General features: G+C 36.7%; 1 protein-coding gene and 1 long non-coding RNA gene across 2 annotated transcripts in view; both read left to right on the plus strand.

Annotated features, from left to right (window-relative positions):
* LOC136817936 (leucine-rich repeat-containing protein 49-like) overlaps positions 1–21,380 on the plus strand; it is a 46,677-nt gene that overhangs the window by 20,810 nt on the left and 4,487 nt on the right. The window contains exons 8-11 of the mRNA XM_067074278.1: positions 13,419–13,483; positions 14,134–14,190; positions 14,567–14,783; positions 15,713–15,901. Of these exons, the coding sequence (XP_066930379.1) occupies positions 13,419–13,483; positions 14,134–14,190; positions 14,567–14,783; positions 15,713–15,901 (528 nt within the window). The remainder of the gene's footprint in view (positions 1–13,418; positions 13,484–14,133; positions 14,191–14,566; positions 14,784–15,712; positions 15,902–21,380) is intronic.
* LOC136817896 (uncharacterized) lies at positions 1,662–2,361 on the plus strand. Its single transcript, XR_010848166.1, has 3 exons — positions 1,662–1,712; positions 1,863–2,039; positions 2,191–2,361. It is a non-coding gene; the product is annotated as an uncharacterized lncRNA (long non-coding RNA).

The following is a 21,380-nucleotide window of genomic DNA, read 5'->3' on the forward strand; positions in this document are numbered from 1 at the left end:
ACTTTGGGGCAGGCTGGAGACTTCAAAAATGGTCCGATTGGGCTGAAATTTTGCACACTTGATCCTTGGGCAAATCCCTGGGGGGTGTTTTTTTCATTTTTTCAAAATTTTAATTTTTGGGGCCTGGGGACGAGTTTTTCGCCAAAACGAGGCTAAAACTTTGGGGCAGGCTGGAGACTTCAAAAATGGTCCGATTTGGCTGAAATTTTGCGCACTTGATCCTTGGGCAAATCCCTGGGGGTGTTTTTTTCATTTTTTCAAAATTTTAATTTTTGGGGCCTGGGGACGAGTTTTTCGCCAAAACGAGGCTAAAACTTTGGGGCAGGCTGGAGACTTCAAAAATGGTCCGATTTGGCTGAAATTTTGCGCACTTGATCCTTGGGCAAATCCCTGGGGGTGTTTTTTTCATTTTTTCAAAATTTTAATTTTTGGGGCCTGGGGACGAGTTTTTCGCCAAAACGAGGCTAAAACTTTGGGGCAGGCTGGAGACTTCAAAAATGGTCCGATTTGGCTGAAATTTTGCGCACTTGATAAACTTTAAAATTACAATCTCTTCTTCTCTTTATAGAAAATAAATACTGAAAAATTAAAACAATTCATAATTATAATAAAATATTCTTTTGTAGAAAATATAACATACTGTATCTGCTAAACAAAAGCCAAGCCTGATTATGTACAAAAATTGTCACCGTCGGTTTTAGTTTCTCTATATACCGTCGGTTTTAGTTTCTCTATATAGATGTACTTGTATTCAATTTATTCATTATTAATCTCATTTACAGTAACAAAGTATAAGTTAATAGAACAAATAATATATAGAAGTAACATTATTAAGTGAGAAATGGCTACTCCAACTAAACAACAACAAGCCACCCCTTCACAACAACATCATCAAGTCACCCCTTCACAAGAAATACAGCAAGCCACCCCCTCACAACAACACAGCCAAACCACACCTTTACAAGAACTACAGCAACAATCCAGTCAAGTGACCTCAGCGTCCCGTCCACCTAAAAGAAACCTCTTTTCGCCCTCCAAATCACCCATACCAAAAAAAGTTCTTCTAACTCCCACTAAAATTGATGGTAAGAGTTTACAAATGCAAACAATTATGGAAAGAATCAAATGCAGACAGATTCAAAATTCACAAGACATTGAGTTGCTCATGAAAGAGAATCGTCAGCTTCGTGCTAAAAACAAAGAGTTGATTTTTCAAATTAATCAATTTAGAAAAAGTGAAGAAGAAAAACAGAAAAAGGAAGAAGACATCGTTTCAGACATTTTCAAGGATGAAATGGAATTTTGAGATCCTGAACCGTTTCTTTTGTTGTCTTTAAATGACTTTACATGTTTTGTTAATAGTTGCCTTATTCATATTTTTTGCACATTATAGTAGTTGATATATTTGAAAAAAATATAAGTGAACGATTATCACAGTAAATATCTTTTCCAAGTTAGTCGAACAATTACTTCGAAAATACTACTAACATACACATTCCAACCGAAACACTTGACGTTCTATCTATTGTTAAATTCTCTTTCATTTTGTTAAATTCTCTTTCATTTATTTATTAGATTGAATAGAGACCAATAGAGACTGAATTATAAAAATAATACATAAAAACGTACAAAGAGCACAGACTGACACAAATATACACATGTTCTGATCGAAGAAGCTGGAATCCCGTTAAAGAATTTGGTTTATATTCATTGTAAGGACAATAGATTATAAGAGCAGATAACTCCAGTCATTTATCTTTGCTTGCATGTGCATGTTTTATTCTCGATTTTAAAATTGTTTTCGAGCTAGATAATCTAGAAATTGTAGACTGAAAGTGTGTCTTGTTCATCTCACATTTTAGATTCATCGCATATCTTGGATTGGCTATTCAATGCTTCTTTATCTTGGCAGTTTGGAATTCTCTAATAGACTAACACACTTTACTTACACATATACATGTACACGTATTGGTTGCTTGTTTTCTCATTTGAAATCGAAGAAGCTGGAATCCCGTTAAAGAATTTGGTTTATATTCATTGTAAGGACAATAGATTATAAGAGCAGATAACTCCAGTCATTTATCTTGCTTGCATGTGCATGTTTTATTCTCGATTTTAAAATTGTTTTCGAGAGCTAGATAATCTAGAAATTGTAGACTGAAAGTGTGTCTTGTTCATCTCACATTTTAGATTCATCGCATATCTTGGATTGGCTATTCAATGCTTCTTTATCTTGGCAGTTTGGAATTCTCTAATAGACTAACACACTTTACTTACACATATACATGTACACGTATTGGTTGCTTGTTTTCTCATTTGAAATCGAAGAAGCTGGAATCCCGTTAAAGATTTTGGTTTATATTCATTGTAAGGACAATAGATTATAAGAGCAGATAACTCCAGTCATTTATCTTTGCTTGCATGTGCATGTTTTATTCTCGATTTTAAAATTGTTTTCGAGCTAGATAATCTAGAAATTGTAGACTGAAAGTGTGTCTTGTTCATCTCACATTTTAGATTCATCGCATATCTTGGATTGGCTATTCAATGCTTCTTTATCTTGGCAGTTTGGAATTCTCTAATAGACTAACACACTTTACTTACACATATACATGTACACGTTGGTTGCTTGTTTTCCATTGAAATCGAAGAAGCTGGAATCCCGTTAAAGATTTTGGTTTATATTCATTGTAAGGACAATAGATTATAAGAGCAGATAACTCCAGTCATTCATCTTTGCTTGCATGTGCATGTTTTATTTTTCGATTTTAAAATTGTTTTCGAGCTAGATAATCTAGAAATTGTAGACTGAAAGTGTGTCTTGTTCATCTCACATTTTAGATTCATCGCATATCTTGGATTGGCTATTCAATGCTTCTTTATCTTGGCAGTTTGGAATTCTCTAATAGACTAACACACTTTACTTACACATATACATGTACACGTATTGGTTGCTTGTTTTCTCATTTGAAATCGAAGAAGCTGGAATCCCGTTAAAGAATTTGGTTTATATTCATTGTAAGGACAATAGATTATAAGAGCAGATAACTCCAGTCATTTATCTTTGCTTGCATGTGCATGTTTTATTTCTCGATTTTAAAATTGTTTTCGAGCTAGATAATCTAGAAATTGTTAGACTGAAAGTGTGTCTTGTTCATCTCACATTTTAGATTCATCGCATATCTTGGATTGGCTATTCAATGCTTCTTTATCTTGGCAGTTTGGAATTCTCTAATAGACTAACACACTTTACTTACACATATACATGTACACGTATTGGTTGCTTGTTTTCTCATTTGAAATCGAAGAAGCTGGAATCCCGTTAAAGATTTTGGTTTATATTCATTGTAAGGACAATAGATTATAAGAGCAGATAACTCCAGTCATTTATCTTTGCTTGCATGTGCATGTTTTATTCTCGATTTTAAAATTGTTTTCGAGCTAGATAATCTAGAAATTGTAGACTGAAAGTGTGTCTTGTTCATCTCACATTTTAGATTCATCGCATATCTTGGATTGGCTATTCAATGCTTCTTTATCTTGGCAGTTTGGAATTCTCTAATAGACTAACACACTTTACTTACACATATACATGTACACGTATTGGTTGCTTGTTTTCCATTGAAATCGAAGAAGCTGGAATCCCGTTAAAGATTTTGGTTTATATTCATTGTAAGGACAATAGATTATAAGAGCAGATAACTCCAGTCATTCATCTTTGCTTGCATGTGCATGTTTTATTTTTCGATTTTAAAATTGTTTTCGAGCTAGATAATCTAGAAATTGTAGACTGAAAGTGTGTCTTGTTCATCTCACATTTTAGATTCATCGCATATCTTGGATTGGCTATTTAGTGCTTCTTTATCTTTACACATATACATGTACACATATTGGTTGCTTGTTTTCTCATTTGAATTGAAGAAGCTGGAATCCCGTTAAAGATTTTGGTTTATATTCATTGTAAGGACAATAGATTATAAGAGCAGATAACTTCACTCATTTATCTTTGCTTGCATGTGCATGTTTTATTCTCAAATTCAGGTTTTATCTTTGCATGTTGAAGTTCTTTTTTAAGTTTTCTAAAGTCATTCTTAAAACTGGCATCAAAATTCTCTGAGTTAACAGATATTTTTATTTGATTTTATATATTCATTTCGGAGTAGTTGTTCTATATTTTGCTTTTTCCACATTTTTCTGGTTTATAGTTGAAATGGTGACTCCAAACAAGAAAAGGAAATCCAACTTAACCAAGCTAACAGAACTGGGTGATGCGAAAAAGAAACGATTGACATACGTTCATTCAAGTAAAACTGTTCAAAGGCACGAGCAACCAGAGCAGCAACAGCAACCCTCAATAACACGAACTTTACATCCATTTGTTGGAGATCAGCCACGAAAGTTAATGAACGAGGGAGTCAATGTCTGCTTCTTCAATTCTGTTGTGCAGGCTTTATTATCATCGAACGGATTTTACCGATCATTTAGAACATTCTTGCCATGAAAACCATGTTATAAAAACATTAAAAGACCTTTTCAATGAGGTGGAAATGAAGACAACCATCAGAACATCCAACTATGTCCGGAGATTGAACCTACCAAACTATACTTTTGGAATTCAATACGATGTCGGAGAATGTCTCACATATCTTCTCGATTTATGTTTTCCAGACAGCAGTATGTTTGATTTTACAGTCAATGAGTCCATTGTGTGTGAAAGTTTGCCCGGTGGTGGTGATACTGGTTGCAATAAAAGAATTGATAAAGAGAGACAAATAAGATTTTAAATCTAATCCCGAGGGACACTGAACAACCGCATACTATACAAGAACTTTTGAATGAATACTTTAATCCATATGGTCTTCCGCAAGAAGATTACCGTTGTGAGTATGCTAATGGTGGATGTGGCAAGCGTGGGCACTGCACAAAGGCTTCTCTTCTCACTAATTCTGCTGAATCAATCATAATACAATTAAAGCTATTCAAGAGTAACATGTATGGTCAGAGCAGGAAGATATTTCCCAATATCACAATCGAAGAAGAAATTGTTCAGTTTGAAAACTTCAATTTGAAATGTATAATCTGGCACAGTGGACAAAGCATGCATAGTGGGCATTATACAGCTTCTGTGAAACGAAATGGAAGGTGGTTTCTTGCGAATGATCAAATTATTACGCCACTTCACGAGCTTCACTCTACCTCTAATGGTACCCATACACCTTACGTGCTTGTATATCAAAAAACTGAACTTATTGCAGAACACCCAACGCCACCTACTAATACGAATTATTTGCAATCAGATACTGGAAATTGCGTCCAACAATTGATAGAAGAAAGCTGTTCCATCGACCAATTAATGGCAAAAAATTTGACATCATACTTTTCTGACCAGATGCTGAAGACGTCTAAAAATCTCGAAAAAGATACAAAAACGACAGCAACAAGAATAACAACAGCCCGAAGCAGAGAGAAGGAAACAATGGAACAGAAGAAAACACGACAACAGAAAAATGCAGCAACAAAAGCCCGAAGCAGAGAGAAGGAAACAATGGAACAGAAGAAAACACGACAACAGAAAGATGTGAGAAATAAAGTCCGAAGCAGAGAGAAGGAAACAATGGAACAGAAGAAAACGCGACAACAGAAAAATGCAACAAAAACAGTCCGAAGCAGAGAGAAGGAAACAATGGAACAGAAGAAAACGCGACAACAGAAAGATGCAAGAAATAAAGTCCGAAGCAGAGAGAAGGAAACAATGGAACAGAAGAAAACGCGACAACAGAAAAAAAGCAACAACAGTCCGAAGCAGAGAGAAGGAAACAATGGAACAGAAGAAAACGCGACAACAGAAAGATGCAACAACAAAAGTCCGAAGCAGAGAGAAGGAAACAATGGAACAGAAGAAAACGCGACAACAGAAAAATGCAACAACAACAGTCCGAAGCAGAGAGAAGGAAACAATGGAACAGAAGAAAACGCGACAACAGAAAAATGCAACAACAACAGTCCGAAGCAGAGAGAGAAGGAAAACAATGGAACAACAGAAGAAAACGCGACAAACAGAAAAATGCAACAACAACAGTCCGAAGCAGAGAGAAGGAAACAATGGAACAGAAGAAAACACGACAACAGAAAGATGCAAGAAATAAAGTCCAATCAAGATCTAAGGAAAAAGAAAACACGGTGGAAGCAACTTTTCCCCCTAAAATTTCAGAAGAATATAAGAAGAGCTGTCTCTCGAAATTCATCCAAGCAACATCCAATGAATCTTTGAGATCTGTTGAATGTGCTGTGTGTGCTGAACTAGTTAATGGTGCTGAAAGCTTCGACATTGCAGATTTGCCTGGGAGGGAATTGATTTCTCAAGAAGAATCAGATGAGGATATTTTACCTGAATATGAACATAGCGGTTTGATTCTCTCAAGTGGTGGGGTAAATGATGACCAAACAATTATTTGCTGTAACACCTGCGTGCGCCATTTACGAAATAATAAACTACCACCTATGAGTATTGCTAACAACTTCCAAATTGGATGCACACCCTCAGTTTTATCAGGCATGACATTACCCGAAAAACTTTTGATATCAGTTTATCGCCCAAAGATGTATGTCACTACTTTACGATCTTTTGCTGGACCAGGGACTGCTCAAAGTGCCCTGAGGGGAAATACCATCACTTTTCCTCAAAATATTGCCAAAGTTGCCGAAAGATTACCTGCTAACATGGGAATCTTGGTAGATCATTTAAAAGTTGTTTTCATTGGGAGTGGTGCGCCTTCAAGAGACATGCTTAAAAAGATCTTCACGTTATCGGAAGGAGATTTTTGGACTGATGATTAAATTTGGTATGCCACCTTTATGGATAACGATCAGCCCAGCTGTTGTTCATTCTCCGATTTTTCTTCGTTTGGCTGGATATGAAATAGACTTGACTAGAATATCTCTTGCAGATATACCGTCAGCTGTTGAAAGAGCAAAGATAGTAGCCAGTGATCCTGTGGCTGCTGCAAAATTTTTCAACCTTGTTATAGACTCGTTTACATCATATCTTCTTGGATACAAACAACCTGATGGAGGAATATTTGGACATCCATCTGCTTTCTATGGTTGTATAGAGGAACAGGGGACAGGGACTCTACATATACACATGCTAGTTTGGTTAAATGGTTTTAAAACAATTACTGACCTTGAGATTGAACTGAACAATGAAACATTTAAGAGCGACCTCATTAGTTACTTAGAAGACATAATCAAACAAGGATATCTTGGTGGCGTAGAATCTGTTCCAGAAGTTAATGTCTCTGAGATATCTTCGAAACGACCAATTGATCCTTCGCTTGAAAGCTTCGAGGAAAATTTAAACAAAGATGTCAATCAGCTGGTAAAAGTTGCGAATACTCATCGGCACTCATTCACATGTTATAAGTACAGGAAAACACGTGAATGCAGATTTGGTTTTCCACGCGAAATTCATCCTGAAACAGTCATCAGTGATGAAGAAATCAAGATGAAGAGAACGAATGCTTCCATCAATAACTTCAACCCAATCATCATGACTTCAGTTAGAAGTAATCATGACATCAAGTTCATCCCAAGCGGCAAAGACGGAAAGGCTTGTGTTTTCTACATGACTGACTATGCCACCAAATCACAGTTGTCAACGCACCAAATGTTGCCTCTCATTGCTGCGTCAAAGAAAGTAGTCGAATCTTCAAGCCCGGAGTCAAACATTTTACAAAGATCGAAATTGATAACCAAATGCCTAAATAGGATAACCACTGAAGTAGAAGTTTCTGGCTCTCATGTTTCACATTTTTTACTTGGTCATTCTGACAAAAAGACCTCTCATACCTTCGTCAAATTAAACCTGCACACAGCATTAGCTTGGATCAATGACGAAATAAGAAAATATGATGATTTGTTGAATGAAAATGATTCCAGCGACGATGAAATTGACGAAGATGTTGACCAAACCACAGGATATTCAATTTTAAACGGAAACAATGGCTTAGTACTTGTAAACCAGATGACTGACTATATAAATAGGGGGGAGCAATTATTCCACATGTCACTATATGAATACTGTGCAACTATCTACAAAACAAATCTAACTAGTGAGGAAAGGAAGAAGCTCTCACAAAGTAACTCAGGAGTTAAAACAAGAAAGGTGGGACGCAAGCCTCAGCCGAGATATCTGTTTAAGGAATCCCACCCTCAGTCAGAGACTCACGTTCAAGTCACTAGAACAGATCCCCTTATCCCAGCATTATCATTCTTACCACCAAGTGAAGACAGTAACAATGAAAAATTCCAAATTTGTATGTTGGTTCTGTTCAAGCCTTTCCACGATTTTTCGAGTTTGTTTAACGGTATTAGCTGGGATGATACGTATGAAAACACTGATTTTGAAACAAATGGTCTCCATATAAAAAACATCCAAGAAATGCATGTTGGTCTCAAAGAAAAGGATAATGCTCGTGACGCAGAATCAAATGATGACAATGAACAGTTGGGTACAGATCAAACAGGCCAGGAAGACGATGAAATCGATTTTGTTCTTGAAGATCTTAACAATAATGCTAACAACACTCAATTACAAGAAAACGACGTTGATACCTTAACCTCTCAAGCTTTGGACATCATAAAATCCAGCGGATGTCTAGAAATGTCTCAGCAAAGTCAACAATCAAATAATGGAATGAGTTCTTATTCATCATCTAGTATTAGTCAGTCCGCGCCTACTACAACTTATCAACAGCGCAAATGGCGAGTCGACATTCAATCACAAAGTGACCAAATTTTGCAAAGCATGATGCAATCCAATGATGCAATCGAACAGACGTTTTCTGCAAACACAAATGCTGGGGAAAATGAAGCTATTCTCCGCCCTGCACATACTTCTGAATATGATGAGATGTATTGCACTACTGAATTGGTGGACGAGGTAGACATAGACACCTTAGGCGCCAACATTGCCACAAGATTTTCATTAAATCGAAAGCAAAAGGTGGCATATGAATTAGCAGTTCAAAATGTTATCAAACGACATAAGAAGGAGGAAGTGAACCATCTAATGGCTTATATTGGAGGTCAAGGAGGAACGGGAAAAAGCCAAATGATAAAAGCTATCGTCGCCTTTCACGAAGAATTAAACATCAAGTATCAACTTAGACTATGTGCTTTCACTGGTACTGCAGCTAAACACATTGGTGGCTGCACGATTACAAGTTTGGCTGGAACCAGCAATTGTAGCATCAGTTTTCTGGAAAAGAAATGGGCTGGTGTTCAGACAATCATTTTAGACGAAGTTTCAATGGTTGGATGTGCATTGCTAGCAAAGCTAAGTAGTAATGCAACTCGGGCGACACACGGAGATCCTAGCGTTCCTTTTGGCGGAATAGACATTAATATATTTGGGAGATTTTATCCAATTCCCGCCAGTGTTTGATACGCCTTTGTATTGGGCATACAACAAAGAGAATTTGAGATCATCAACAAGGGAATCAGAAATCAAGAAACAGCTCGGAAGGTCAATCTGGAAGCAAGTCACCCACATAGTTTTACTTGATGAGCAAATGAGAGTCACTGACCAAAAATACCGGGACATATTGAACCGAATAAGAGAAGGTAAAGTTTCTTCTCATTAGCTATAAGAAAAGTGTTTTACTTAAATTTTGATAAAGGTTCTGCAAATAGATGTAAGGAACTTTTCGATACAGTTTGTTTTTTACGATTTGTTTTAGAAACTGTATGATACTCTGTTAAAGGTATAATTCACGCTGTTTTCCTATGTAAAAGGGGAAATGTTTAATGTATTTGTTGTGTACATATGTCTTGTTCGTTCGCTTCTTAATTTTTATAATTTTCCCCATTAAGAAAAAAAGTCGCAACATTTTGCTTTTCCGTCGATATTATTGTTTCAGGTAAAAGTACAGTGGATGACTACTCCATCTTATCATCAAGAATAGTCGGCAACAATACAGAGCTGTTATCCTCTAAAAACCCTATCATCGTTCCTGGAAATGAACTTGTTCAAGAGATCAATAACCTATTTGTCAACCACCACTCTCAAACGTGCAACATTTTCATTTCCAAAGCAACAGACAAGATAAAAAAAGTGCCACTAGAAGAAAACGCAACATTGAAATCGCTTCCCAGCACGAGAACTGGTGGTCTACCGTTCCAATTGCCTCTCTTCATTGACATGCCTGTTATGTTAACGAAGAACATTTCAACAGAACTGGGTCTGACAAATGGAACAACTGGCGTCATTAAATCGATACCGTTAAAACCAGATTTAGAGAAAGGGCATCACGGAATCCATTTTTTAGAATCTAGCCCCGATTACGTCGTTGTCGAGTTTGATGACATTATCATGAATCCACTGGATGGATTAGCACCAAAACATGTACCTGTATTTGCAAAAGATGTTTCTTTTTCTATCACTGAAAAGGGGAAAGAGTTTAAGTATACAGCGTAAACATTTCCCCCTTGTCCCTGCATACAGTTGCACTGCGCATAAAAGTCAAGGACAAACTCTTGATTCTGTCGTGGTTGATTTGGTTCCACCTAAAGGAATGAAAAATATTGATCTTAGTTTTGTTTATGTTCCTCTGAGTAGAATCCGATCATTGAAGGATTTGACAATACTCAGGCCATTTGACTCCTCGATTCTTTCAAAACCCATTAACTCGGATTGTATGGATATGATGAATAATTTTAGAGACAGAGATATTTGTAAAGATTTATAATTCTGATACATAAAACTTTAAATTTTATTTCCCAATAAATATACAGAGTGTCCAAAAAGGTAAAGGGACTCAAAAGCGGTACGAAATTCTCAAAAGCTGCCTTGTTATTATGTTTTTGTCTGTTTTTTACTGTGTGACATTATTCATCAAACACAAAGTATGTGAAAATGGTATTTTTGCGGGACACTGTTTGTATAACTATAAAGCTGTGATATAAATAAAACATACTTAGTTATATTTGCTTTACCTTACATGTTAAATTTTTTGTTAAAATTTTGCATACTTGTTGCTTGTGTAGATATTTGAAGGTATTTTACTCTTTTTATAAAAACATTCTTTTCGAGGTTCGGTAACTAGCTTTGTTGTCAAAATGAGGCTAGAATCGGAATTGCTCGAATTTGGCTGGAACTATAAATACTTTAGAAAATTTCCATTTTAGGGTCTACTTAGAGAAAAGCTATCTTATATAAAAAATTTTCTGTTTATGTTTACAATTGGGCCTACGAGTATATTTGTAAAGATTTATAATTTTTAGTTTGAAAAAAAACAATCAAAAATTGTCGGATTTGGCTGAAATCTGGCACCCTTGTTCCTTGGGAAAATATTTTGGAATGGTTTTTTTATTTTTAGAAAATTATCATTTTTGGGGCCTGGGACGAGTTTTTAGCCTAAACGAGGCTAAAAACCAAAATGCTATAATTTTTCTTAAGCCATTAAGTTTACAATTGGGCCTACGAATGATTTCAAAGATACTGAAGTTGAGCCAGTGCGGTTAGCACGTTCGACAGTTACTTAAATGTCGCCTAATTTGGTTTTTGGCCTAATTTGATATTAGATCAATTTGGAATTGTTTATTTTGAACTTAATCTTCAAAATCAATCTATACTTAACATGTTTAGTTGATTTTTGGGCGTTTGCATTTAATTAAATTGAAGCTATAGCCCAGCTACAGAGTTGGCGTATTTTGTCTTGAATGTGGCTGAGTTCGTTTTTGGCCTACTTTGATATAAGATCATTTTGGAGTTGCATATTTTGAATTGAATCTTCCATTTTAGGTTCTTTTAACATTTTTGAGTAAAGATTTGGGTCTTCACACTTGGTTTTGTTGAAGCTAAAGACCAGTTACAGATTTGGCTTATTTTGTGTTAAATGTCGCCGAGTTCGTTTTTGGCCTAATTTGATATTAGATCAATTTGGAATTGTTTATTTTGAACTTAATTTTCAAAATCAATCTATACTCAACATGTTTAGTTGATTTTTTGGCGTTTGCATTTGGTTAAAATTGAATCTATAGGCTAGTTATAGATTTGACGTATTTTTCCTTAAATGTCGCCAGATTTATTTCTGGCCTACTTTGATATAAGATCATTTTGGAGTTGCCCATTTTGAACTGAATCTTCCATTTTAGGTTCTTTTAACGTTTTGAGTTCAGCCTTGGGTCTTCACACTTGGTTTTGTTGAAGCTATAGGCCAGTTACAGGTTTGGCGTATTGTGCTTTAAATGTCGCCGAGTTTGTTTTTGGCCTAAGTTGATACAACGATGTAAAAATAATAGATAACCAACTTGCCTTGATTCTCAAAAAACATCCGTGTTACGGTTGTAAAAATATTAATGACATTTTGCATCGTAAAAAGTGCAATTAAATAAAAACTTGCTTCATTTGCAACCTTCTATTGGACAGAATTGATCACGTGATGTATATTTTTCAAAAATTTGGGTTAGAAAAAGTGTATTTTCCTATAGGCAGCCTCACAGAAGGAATTTTTTAATTAGATATTATTGTTCTATAAACATTCATCTGTTTATTTTGTATCGTGCAACCTTCATGCACTTTTCATACGTGAGATATCGCATTTCAAATCATACATATATTTTTCAGATAACAGCATTTTATGAGCGTTTATTTATCCAGATGAAGATTAAGTGGTATCAGGCCGATCCGTAGTCAATTTGTCTAAAGATTGGTACCTTTATCTTTTGAAAAAAATTCCAAAATTTGCAGTAAATAACAATTCAAATTTTCTATCAATTCAGTGGATGTCTAAAAGTGTGTCAAAATCTAGCTAAAAGCATAACACGCACTGCACACAGAGCTTTTTAATAGAGTGCTCGTTTCAATAGGAAAACAATGGTTGTTCTCTTGCGAGAAGTGCCTTCTAGAGGTAGTTGGTTATCTATTATTTTTACATCGTTGGTTGATATTAAATTAAAATGCTAGGGTGAAAAGGATGAAAAGTTTCCTTTTGGGTTGTTATTCAAGATGCCCATTATTTTGAGACCCCGTTCCAGGCCCTGCGATGCCAGTTTTGGTCCATAGGCTAGGGCTGCGAAATTATGCAGCGATAAAGCTGCAGAATTTCACAGCGCTGCGGAATATGACAACGCAAAAAATGCGAAATTTTGCAACGTTGCGGATCTATGCAATTTCCCGAACTGATATACTCTTTTAGTCTATTTTAAACATTTTTTGTTCAGTTTTGGGCCTTTAGATTTGGTTCTATTGAAGCTATAGGCCCGTTACTGATTTAGTGTCTTTTTTGCTAAATGTTGCTGAATTTTTTTTTTGGTGTATCTTGATATAAGATCATTTTGGAATTGTTTAATTTGAACTGGATATCTTCTTTTCTTACGTTTTTATAGTAAATATTCATTCATTTTTTCTCTGTCAGGAAAAACGACGGTTGGCTATTTCAAATGCTCAGAGACAATGGGATAAACAGTTCAACATAGGAAGGTAGATCTTGTACACTGCATTGAAAAGTATTGGTAAAGAAAGTATCCCAATCTAAATACAGTCTGATATAAAATATATATTTGTCGTTTGTCGTTACGTCAATTTTACTCCTGAATAATGCAAAATGCAGACACGAATTAGGTTATCAAACTTTTGAAATATTATTACTATAGTAATGTTAAAAGTTATTCCAAGGTCACAGACCCACTTGAACCACTTTCCGCTGGAAAAATTGGCCAAAATATCGTCCCCGGTGGAAAATTATCCCCCAGTTTTTGTCCCCACTGAAAATAATCAAATAAATCAATCCTCACTTCAAAATATTATGCTATTTTCCCCATCCCCACTGAATCCTGGAAACAAAAGAATTTGAAATCCCCAGCCATAAAAAATATGGGAATATCAATCCCCATCAAGTTTCAGTCCGTTATTTTAATCCGGCCCGCTAGCTGAAAAAATCCTACCGGGTCTGTGAGAATGAGAAGGGGGTATATCATAGGCGGGTTTCCGTCTTAGTGAAGTATATAAAGAGACTTTTCCGTCTCTGAATTCTGCATAATTCACCAATATTTCATGAAAATGCGCTTATTTGTGTCAAACGGAAAACCTCACTTTTGACCACAGTTATTTAACATGTTACTTCTAAACAGGAGAAGATCAAATGCCAAAGATTCAAGCGATTTGAAGAATTCATCGAGAAGTGACACGTACGTACATGGTATAACAAGCACTCGAGCATTCTGGGGGTTAGTACATTTGCTAACCGACGGGGGCTTAAAGATTAGACCATACGTGGGGTCTGTTATTTGACGCTTTGCTTTTACTTGGGCCTGATTATTTTGAAAATATTATTACAGAATCAAAATTTGTGGAAGATTAAAATCAAAATCAGTATTTTGTCGAAAACGCAACGTGTCCCGAGAAAGACTAAACAGAATCATGTATTATTCTTTACATGAGCAGACCGGTAGTCATAAGTACTCCATGTAGATTGTGAAGAATTCTGAAGCTTTTTCTGACACACTGTCGTTAGTTAAACTTTGACAAAGGTTTCTCGAAATTCAATTTCTCTCATTGTTATAGAAGCTCACCGGAGATGAAAGAATACAATTCGTGTCATTTAGCAGAACTTGACAACAACGTTCTAAACTTATATGGACCAAGATCGTTGGATGCTTTGGATAAGAACTGGGGAGAGAAGAACAACAGTAGTATTGAGGCTATCAGTTTCAAATTTATTCAGTTCAAAGATATTATACCGAAATTGAAGATTGTGAAGGACAAATTTCTTGGCTTACAGGTAATGTTCAAAGAACATACATTAAAGGAAGCAATTTTGGCCGGAATTTGATTTGGCGGACGAAGGACAATTTTGTCCAAAAAACGACATAAAAAAACCCTGTTTTAAAGCCTGAAATAGCGCACATTTGAGAGGAATAAATTGAGCAACTTAAATTTGGCGGGAATTTAATTTGGCGGATGACGAAAAAAATTAAATTAGGCGGTAACTTAATTTGGCGGATTTTAACCAAATCCGCCAAAATATTTTCCCTTAATGTATAATTAAAGTTTATACATACATATTCATGCAAATTTGGAAAAAAGCACCGAATTCGAGCCACACATGCCTAATATACCTATGGATTGATATCAGAAGGACTTACCTTATTGCTGGACCTATTTATTGAAAACCTAGGCTACAACCCTAGGGTCCAATTTTTATGGAAATTTCAAACTTTTTCAAAACCAATTATAGAATGTAGATGTAGGTACCCTAATGGTAGCCCTACTCTTTGGTTGGTTGATCAACTTTTAATCGGACAATTTTATCGAATTACAAATTGACCTACATCGAGTAATGCGTTAGGACGGTACAATTTTTTTTTAAATCCCAGATCAAAGATGGTGGATATATAGATTGGTCCAGGGTTTATACATAAAGTCAGTGGTTCTATCCAACTAGGTCACAGTGTGGAAATCACACTGAAACAACGGCCGGCAAAAAATTGATCGTAGCAACGCTACCATTTTGAAAATAAGACTCCATTATTCATTTTCAAACGAAAAATGTGTACGGTGAGTACTATCTACTAAATTGATCGAGCCAAGCGAAATCATAGAATAATGGCCGTCAAAGTAGTGAGCCCAACCAAAACGAGATTAGAAGAGCAATGTGAAAAAATCCGCCTACGGCGGTCGATTAAATATTATACAATTTATCTTTTGCAGAGCCTTCGTTTCGAGGCCACAAATATAGTGTCGTTAAACGAACTCAACCATTTGGACATTCTACCTCAACTTGCGCACTTACACATCGATGAAAATAATCCAGTCACCCAGCTTAAACATTGGAAAGAATATGTGATCTTCAAATTACGTCAATCATCGACTGCCTTGAAAACTCTCAATGATGAGCAGGTAAGATAGCCAAGTAATCTAGGACTTTTAGACAAGCTTTCAACCGTTTTCACGGGGTCCACGGTAGGCCGGCTCGACTATCAAAGAACTGCATAGAACTTTGTAACCATTGAGTTTGAAGCCCTAGAGAAGGGCTAGAGAAGGGGCTAGAGAAAAAGTGAAGCCTTAAGTTTGCCCTGCATTTAGAAATTTTATTTGCTAAACACACAGGTCACGTGTTATGGATGGGAAGTAAGTGGCTTCGGATCTAGCCCCTTCGGGGCTTTGATATCAATGCTTTGACTACCTAACCTTATCGCTCCTTGTTTTAAAAAAATGATAAAATTTGTTTGTCAAATTTCTCTTTGTATTTGATTTTAATTGATTAGTAATAACGATTAATGACGATTTTATCACATTTTCGTACTGTTCTACAATTTTTCACAAACGGTCATTATCTTCAACTGCAACTTGGAACAAAAGCATCTTCTCAGAAAAAGTTCAGCTATCACTTATTTGAGATGGATTTAGTGCGGAAAATATTTTTCATAAACCTATGACAAAATAAACTTCAGCAAAATCTACATTAATGAAAAGTCTGATAATGATTGCGATCGATAATAAGCAGATATGAAATAGGTAAAAGTTGGTTATTGAGATTTATTAACCCGAGGTGATGTAATATTCAACGAGGTAAAGCCGAGTTGAATATACATCACCGAGGGTTTATTTATTTATGTAAATAGTCGAAAGATTCACATAAAACACACCCATAATCGAACGTTCGAATGTTTTTCTTTTTAATGATTTTCTTAATTACATTGAGTCATAAAATTTGTTTTTGAAATCGACAATAGATTTATTTTGATAAATTTCGTTGATAAACAAACAACAAGAGCGACAAAAAAATCAAATTTTGAAAGCAAAATTTCAAAAAAAAATCTACCGTGGTATAATAGTCATGGTATATCAGGAATTATCCAATGGCTATTTTTGCCTACAGGTATGTAATAATATAAATTAACGTTACGTAGATAAGTTTTCAAATAAAAATCGACTAGAGTAAAAACTAAATTTGGCCGTGACAAGCATCCTGTCAAGTATTTCAAAATGTTTAACAATTGATCTGAGTCAATTTAGTGATTTGTTGATTCGGAGTTTGAATGTTACTATCTTTGAACAGAAGTTGAGTCCGTTGTGGTGTTCAGATAACCTCAAATGAACGAACATTTTGTTCTAGCTAGCTGGCAAGTTTTGACAGGGAAACCTTTGTCGTCAGTCTTTTCTTTCAATTTTTAAGAGTCTTTATTTTTTTTATCTGATCGATTCACTTGTATCGTCCATTAATAGGCCTCGTTTCAAAAGGCAAGCTATAATACTTTTCATTGTCAAAATGAAAATGTTTATTCGATTTTTCTTCGAATCATTAACTCTGTCCATTTCAAAGACTTTGTGTTGTCTAACCAATAAGAACGCCAATTAATGCCTTTGAATTGTGGACTATCTTCTTCGAAAAAGTATAGGGAGTTGAAAAACACTTCACTACAATGTGAAAACCAAAATCCACCACGTTTGTCCAAAGCACAGTTGTTACTTCCATATTTATCATGATCTCTGTCATATGTAGTAAAGTTTCGTCCAATATTTGGCGCAATTGATTCGATTCCTGCTACCCTGTTTTGTGCATGCAATTTATAATAATTAGCCTCACCTTCCACACTAAATTCATCATATTTCGAGAAATTTCTTTCGCCGTTAAAGCGACCAGCGTGCACGTAAAATTGATGTTTACGCCAAGTTGTCAACAAATGTAGAATATCATTTCCAAGCCAATGTTCACCATAAACAGAACCGAATCCATTTTTGTATGCTGACCAATCGCGGTGAAAATCTATACTTCCATTGAAACGGTGTTGAAAAACAAGCCAACCACCTCCGTTTGTCTCCATATTACACCGAACTTTCTTTAAAGCGCCGTTCGGGAGGACAATCTCGTAGACACCGGTCTCACTTGCTCCAGTGTTATGCCAATCCAAGCAATCATTGAAAACAGGCGTAAATATAGAGTGTAATATTGAGTTGATTGTGTACTGGTGGCTTATCCGAGTGCTTGCCTAGCAGACGAATAAGACGCAGTGGGTGAGTGAGTCTAGACTACGAAAGGGGCGGGCTAAAGGAACCTAGGGGAGTAGAACCTAATCCTATTTGCAGACAGGAACGGGAGACTATGCAGTTACAATAAACTAATATTTAATAATGACAACGCTCTACAATCGTGCTATAAATAAGAAAAGGATACTTACAAACCCATGTCCTGAGCAGGTCCGCCGCCGATCGCTGCCGAAACAACACTAAAGTTTAGGAGGGCTGGACAGCAATTGCTAAGTTGCTGCCCAGTGGAGCGTGGAAGGCGTAGTTGGGCGTTAGAAGGGCGCTAGATACGATCAGTAAAGGTATAGCCGAAGGAACTTTAGTACATTCCTCCGACCTTAAATGGCTACGTGGGGTCGCGTTTTCTTTGGAGGCGTTCCCTGCTCAGGGCTGACTAATAAAATAATAAAAATTATAAATTTCCTAAACTTGACACTTCTTCCATCTTTGCTTGGGGGGATCGGAGATTGGTCGGGGGGTAGCCACTCTTCAGGACAGGTCTTGTGCTTCTCAGCTGTTGGTGGATGGATCATCTTCTGCTGACCTTGGGATACTTTCTGGGGTGATTATGGTGGTAGCGGAAATAGCAGGTTCCACTAATACTGGTGGCTTGATGATAGTGGATGGACTGGTAGTGGTGTCATCCCCAGCTGCCTGTGGTGGTGGTTTAGCAGGCGTTAAAAGTTCATTTGTTTGTTTTGAGGTTGTTTGGTGTGTCTTCTCAGCCACCAGTCTCTTTGTTTCTCCTTTGGTGGTCATATTTAGTGGGTCAGCAGATTCAGGTTTCCCTTGGCGTTGGTGGTGTTGGTTGCCATTTTGGGTAGTCAGTTGTTTGTAGAAGTGTTGGTTGGATGGGTGAAGATGAGTAGCTACCGCAGGGAGGGGCATAGGTCTTTGGGTTCTGGTTTTAGGGGTTTTAGGGTTGGTTTCAGGGAGACTAAGGATTGGTTTGTGGCGTTTCTCGTGTTGTCTTCTTCAATCCCTATGCAAATACTATAATATATATAAAAAAATCGTTAATTCACATAGAATATAAAATAAAAAATTTAATACGGAGTGCAGTCCCAACTTCCGAATTTCTCGTTTCCTTTTTTTTTTCTCTCTCTCCTTTAAAAATGAACGATTTTTTATAGAACTTTCTACACCTTAAATTCCGACCCGATAAGAAGAGAACTCGAATTTTCAGACCTCATTCAGATGAAAGTTTAACAAGAAAATTTAGAAGAAAAGAAAGCAAGTTGACCTTTGTTACAGTGGAATCTGTTTTCTAAAAAAAACTGAAAATTGATTGTGATTTTAGGGATAAAAAAATACAGGCAAGACAGGCAAGGCGGAACGATGCCTGCGGTACTTTTAGAATACTTACGGAGTTTGCGTAATTTACCTTGTACGTCATTGCTTCTTTTTTCATAAAAAAATTCCTGAAAGATACTGAGAAAAGGTCAAATTTAAAAATCTCTTGAAAAACTTGAAAGCATATGTTTAATTTCAGGTAGAGTGCCTGGACCCCTTAGTCGACCGATCTCGTCACTCGGCATACGACACTCAAAATCAGCCAGTGCATGAGTGAATTCCTATCGAATTTCGCAACCCACGCGATTAGATCAGCAGCGTTTATCTAGAATTTAACTCTGATCTAATATACAAACATCGTTCGTTTTTGTTTAAACAGGTGTTTGTTCTGTTCGTTTACAAACACCTGTGGTCTAGCGGCTTCAATTTTCGTTTATCAAACAATCTCTACACACTTGCTGCATTAACTGAAAAAAAATTCTCATTTTCTATTTTTACGACCAAAAGTTCAAAAAAAAAACAAAAAAAAATTGAAAAAAACTAAAAAAGAGAAAAAAAATATCTGAAACTTTTGGCCCATACTTCGGGTTTAAAACCTGGACGCTTAGGTCCCGAAGTACATTGTCCACTCCCTATAGGGCCCTATAGTGGAATGAAAATCTCAATATTCTCAAATCACATCTCCGTGAAATCATTTACTCTAGATGTCTCAATACATCAGTTACTACAGGATCTCAATATCCTCAAATTATATCTCAATAAAACCGTAAACTCTGAAAGATGTCTCAATACATCAATTTCCCATAATATCTCTATCGAACACAAAGGTAAATGAAAAAAAACCACTGGCGGCTCACCGCCGGCTGGGACTCCGACACTAGTCAATTCTCATCCACGATGTGTGGACCGACCTTTCACTAATTTGTTCCCATTCAAGAAAAAGATTCGAGGCGGTCCAAGCTCGAAACAAAAACGCGAGAAGAGAGACAGTCGTTACACGACTACAGCGTCACTCTGATATTTCTAACTTTCTACGTCAACTCTCAACACTCCTCTCATCACACACACTCCTACATCTTGCTTAACAGCGTTTGCACCTTATAGAGGACAGTGCACCCTGGTCTTGTGGATTCCGTTATCAAACTGGGGATGCGTCCTATCGCCCACCCGATGGTTTAGAATCCCGGACCTTATTTTGTTTGCTGGTATAGCTTGAAACCGCTTTTGATTAGGGATATGCAGTAAAAGGTAACCTTCCTTACAGGTCCATGCGATGGAATTCTACAGAGTATCTGGAACCCCACCCCAAGAAAGGAAGAAATCCTATAGAACCCTTTCCCTAGACTCGGGAGTGATTTCTTAATTCTTTAGCTTCGGGTGAAAAGAAAAGTAATCATTAGCCAGTAAGGCTTTAAGAAACAAAAGAAAGACCACTGTTTAATTTCGTTGGGCGCCAATGTACTGGTGGCTTATCCGAGTGCTTGCCTAGCAGACGAATAAGACGCAGTGGGTGAGTGAGTCTAGACTACGAAAGGGGCGGGCTAAAGGAACCTAGGGGAGTAGAACCTAATCCTATTTGCAGACAGGAACGGGAGACTATGCAGTTACAATAAACTAATATTTAATAATGACAACGCTCTACAATCGTGCTATAAATAAGAAAAGGATACTTACAAACCCATGTCCTGAGCAGGTCCGCCGCCGATCGCTGCCGAAACAACACTAAAGTTTAGGAGGGCTGGACAGCAATTGCTAAGTTGCTGCCCAGTGGAGCGTGGAAGGCGTAGTTGGGCGTTAGAAGGGCGCTAGATACGATCAGTAAAGGTATAGCCGAAGGAACTTTAGTACAATTGTGTTAGAAGTCAATGTCAGTAGTTGGACGCCTTTGTCATAGAATGAGCATCTGTTGTTCGAAACTACGGTTTCTTCTACTAGAAATGCACGGCACTTCGCGTCATAGTGGCAAATAGTAAAACATTGTCTTTCTGCGAATTTCCCAATGTGATCGACAACTTCGAAAGGACTTTCTTGTGGTTTTTTGTTGCCAGGGATTCGG

Source organism: Clytia hemisphaerica, unplaced genomic scaffold, assembly GCF_902728285.1.
Source record: "Clytia hemisphaerica strain Z4C2 unplaced genomic scaffold, Clytia hemisphaerica genome assembly, whole genome shotgun sequence".
In the NCBI taxonomy this organism is placed as follows: domain Eukaryota; kingdom Metazoa; phylum Cnidaria; class Hydrozoa; order Leptothecata; family Clytiidae; genus Clytia; species Clytia hemisphaerica.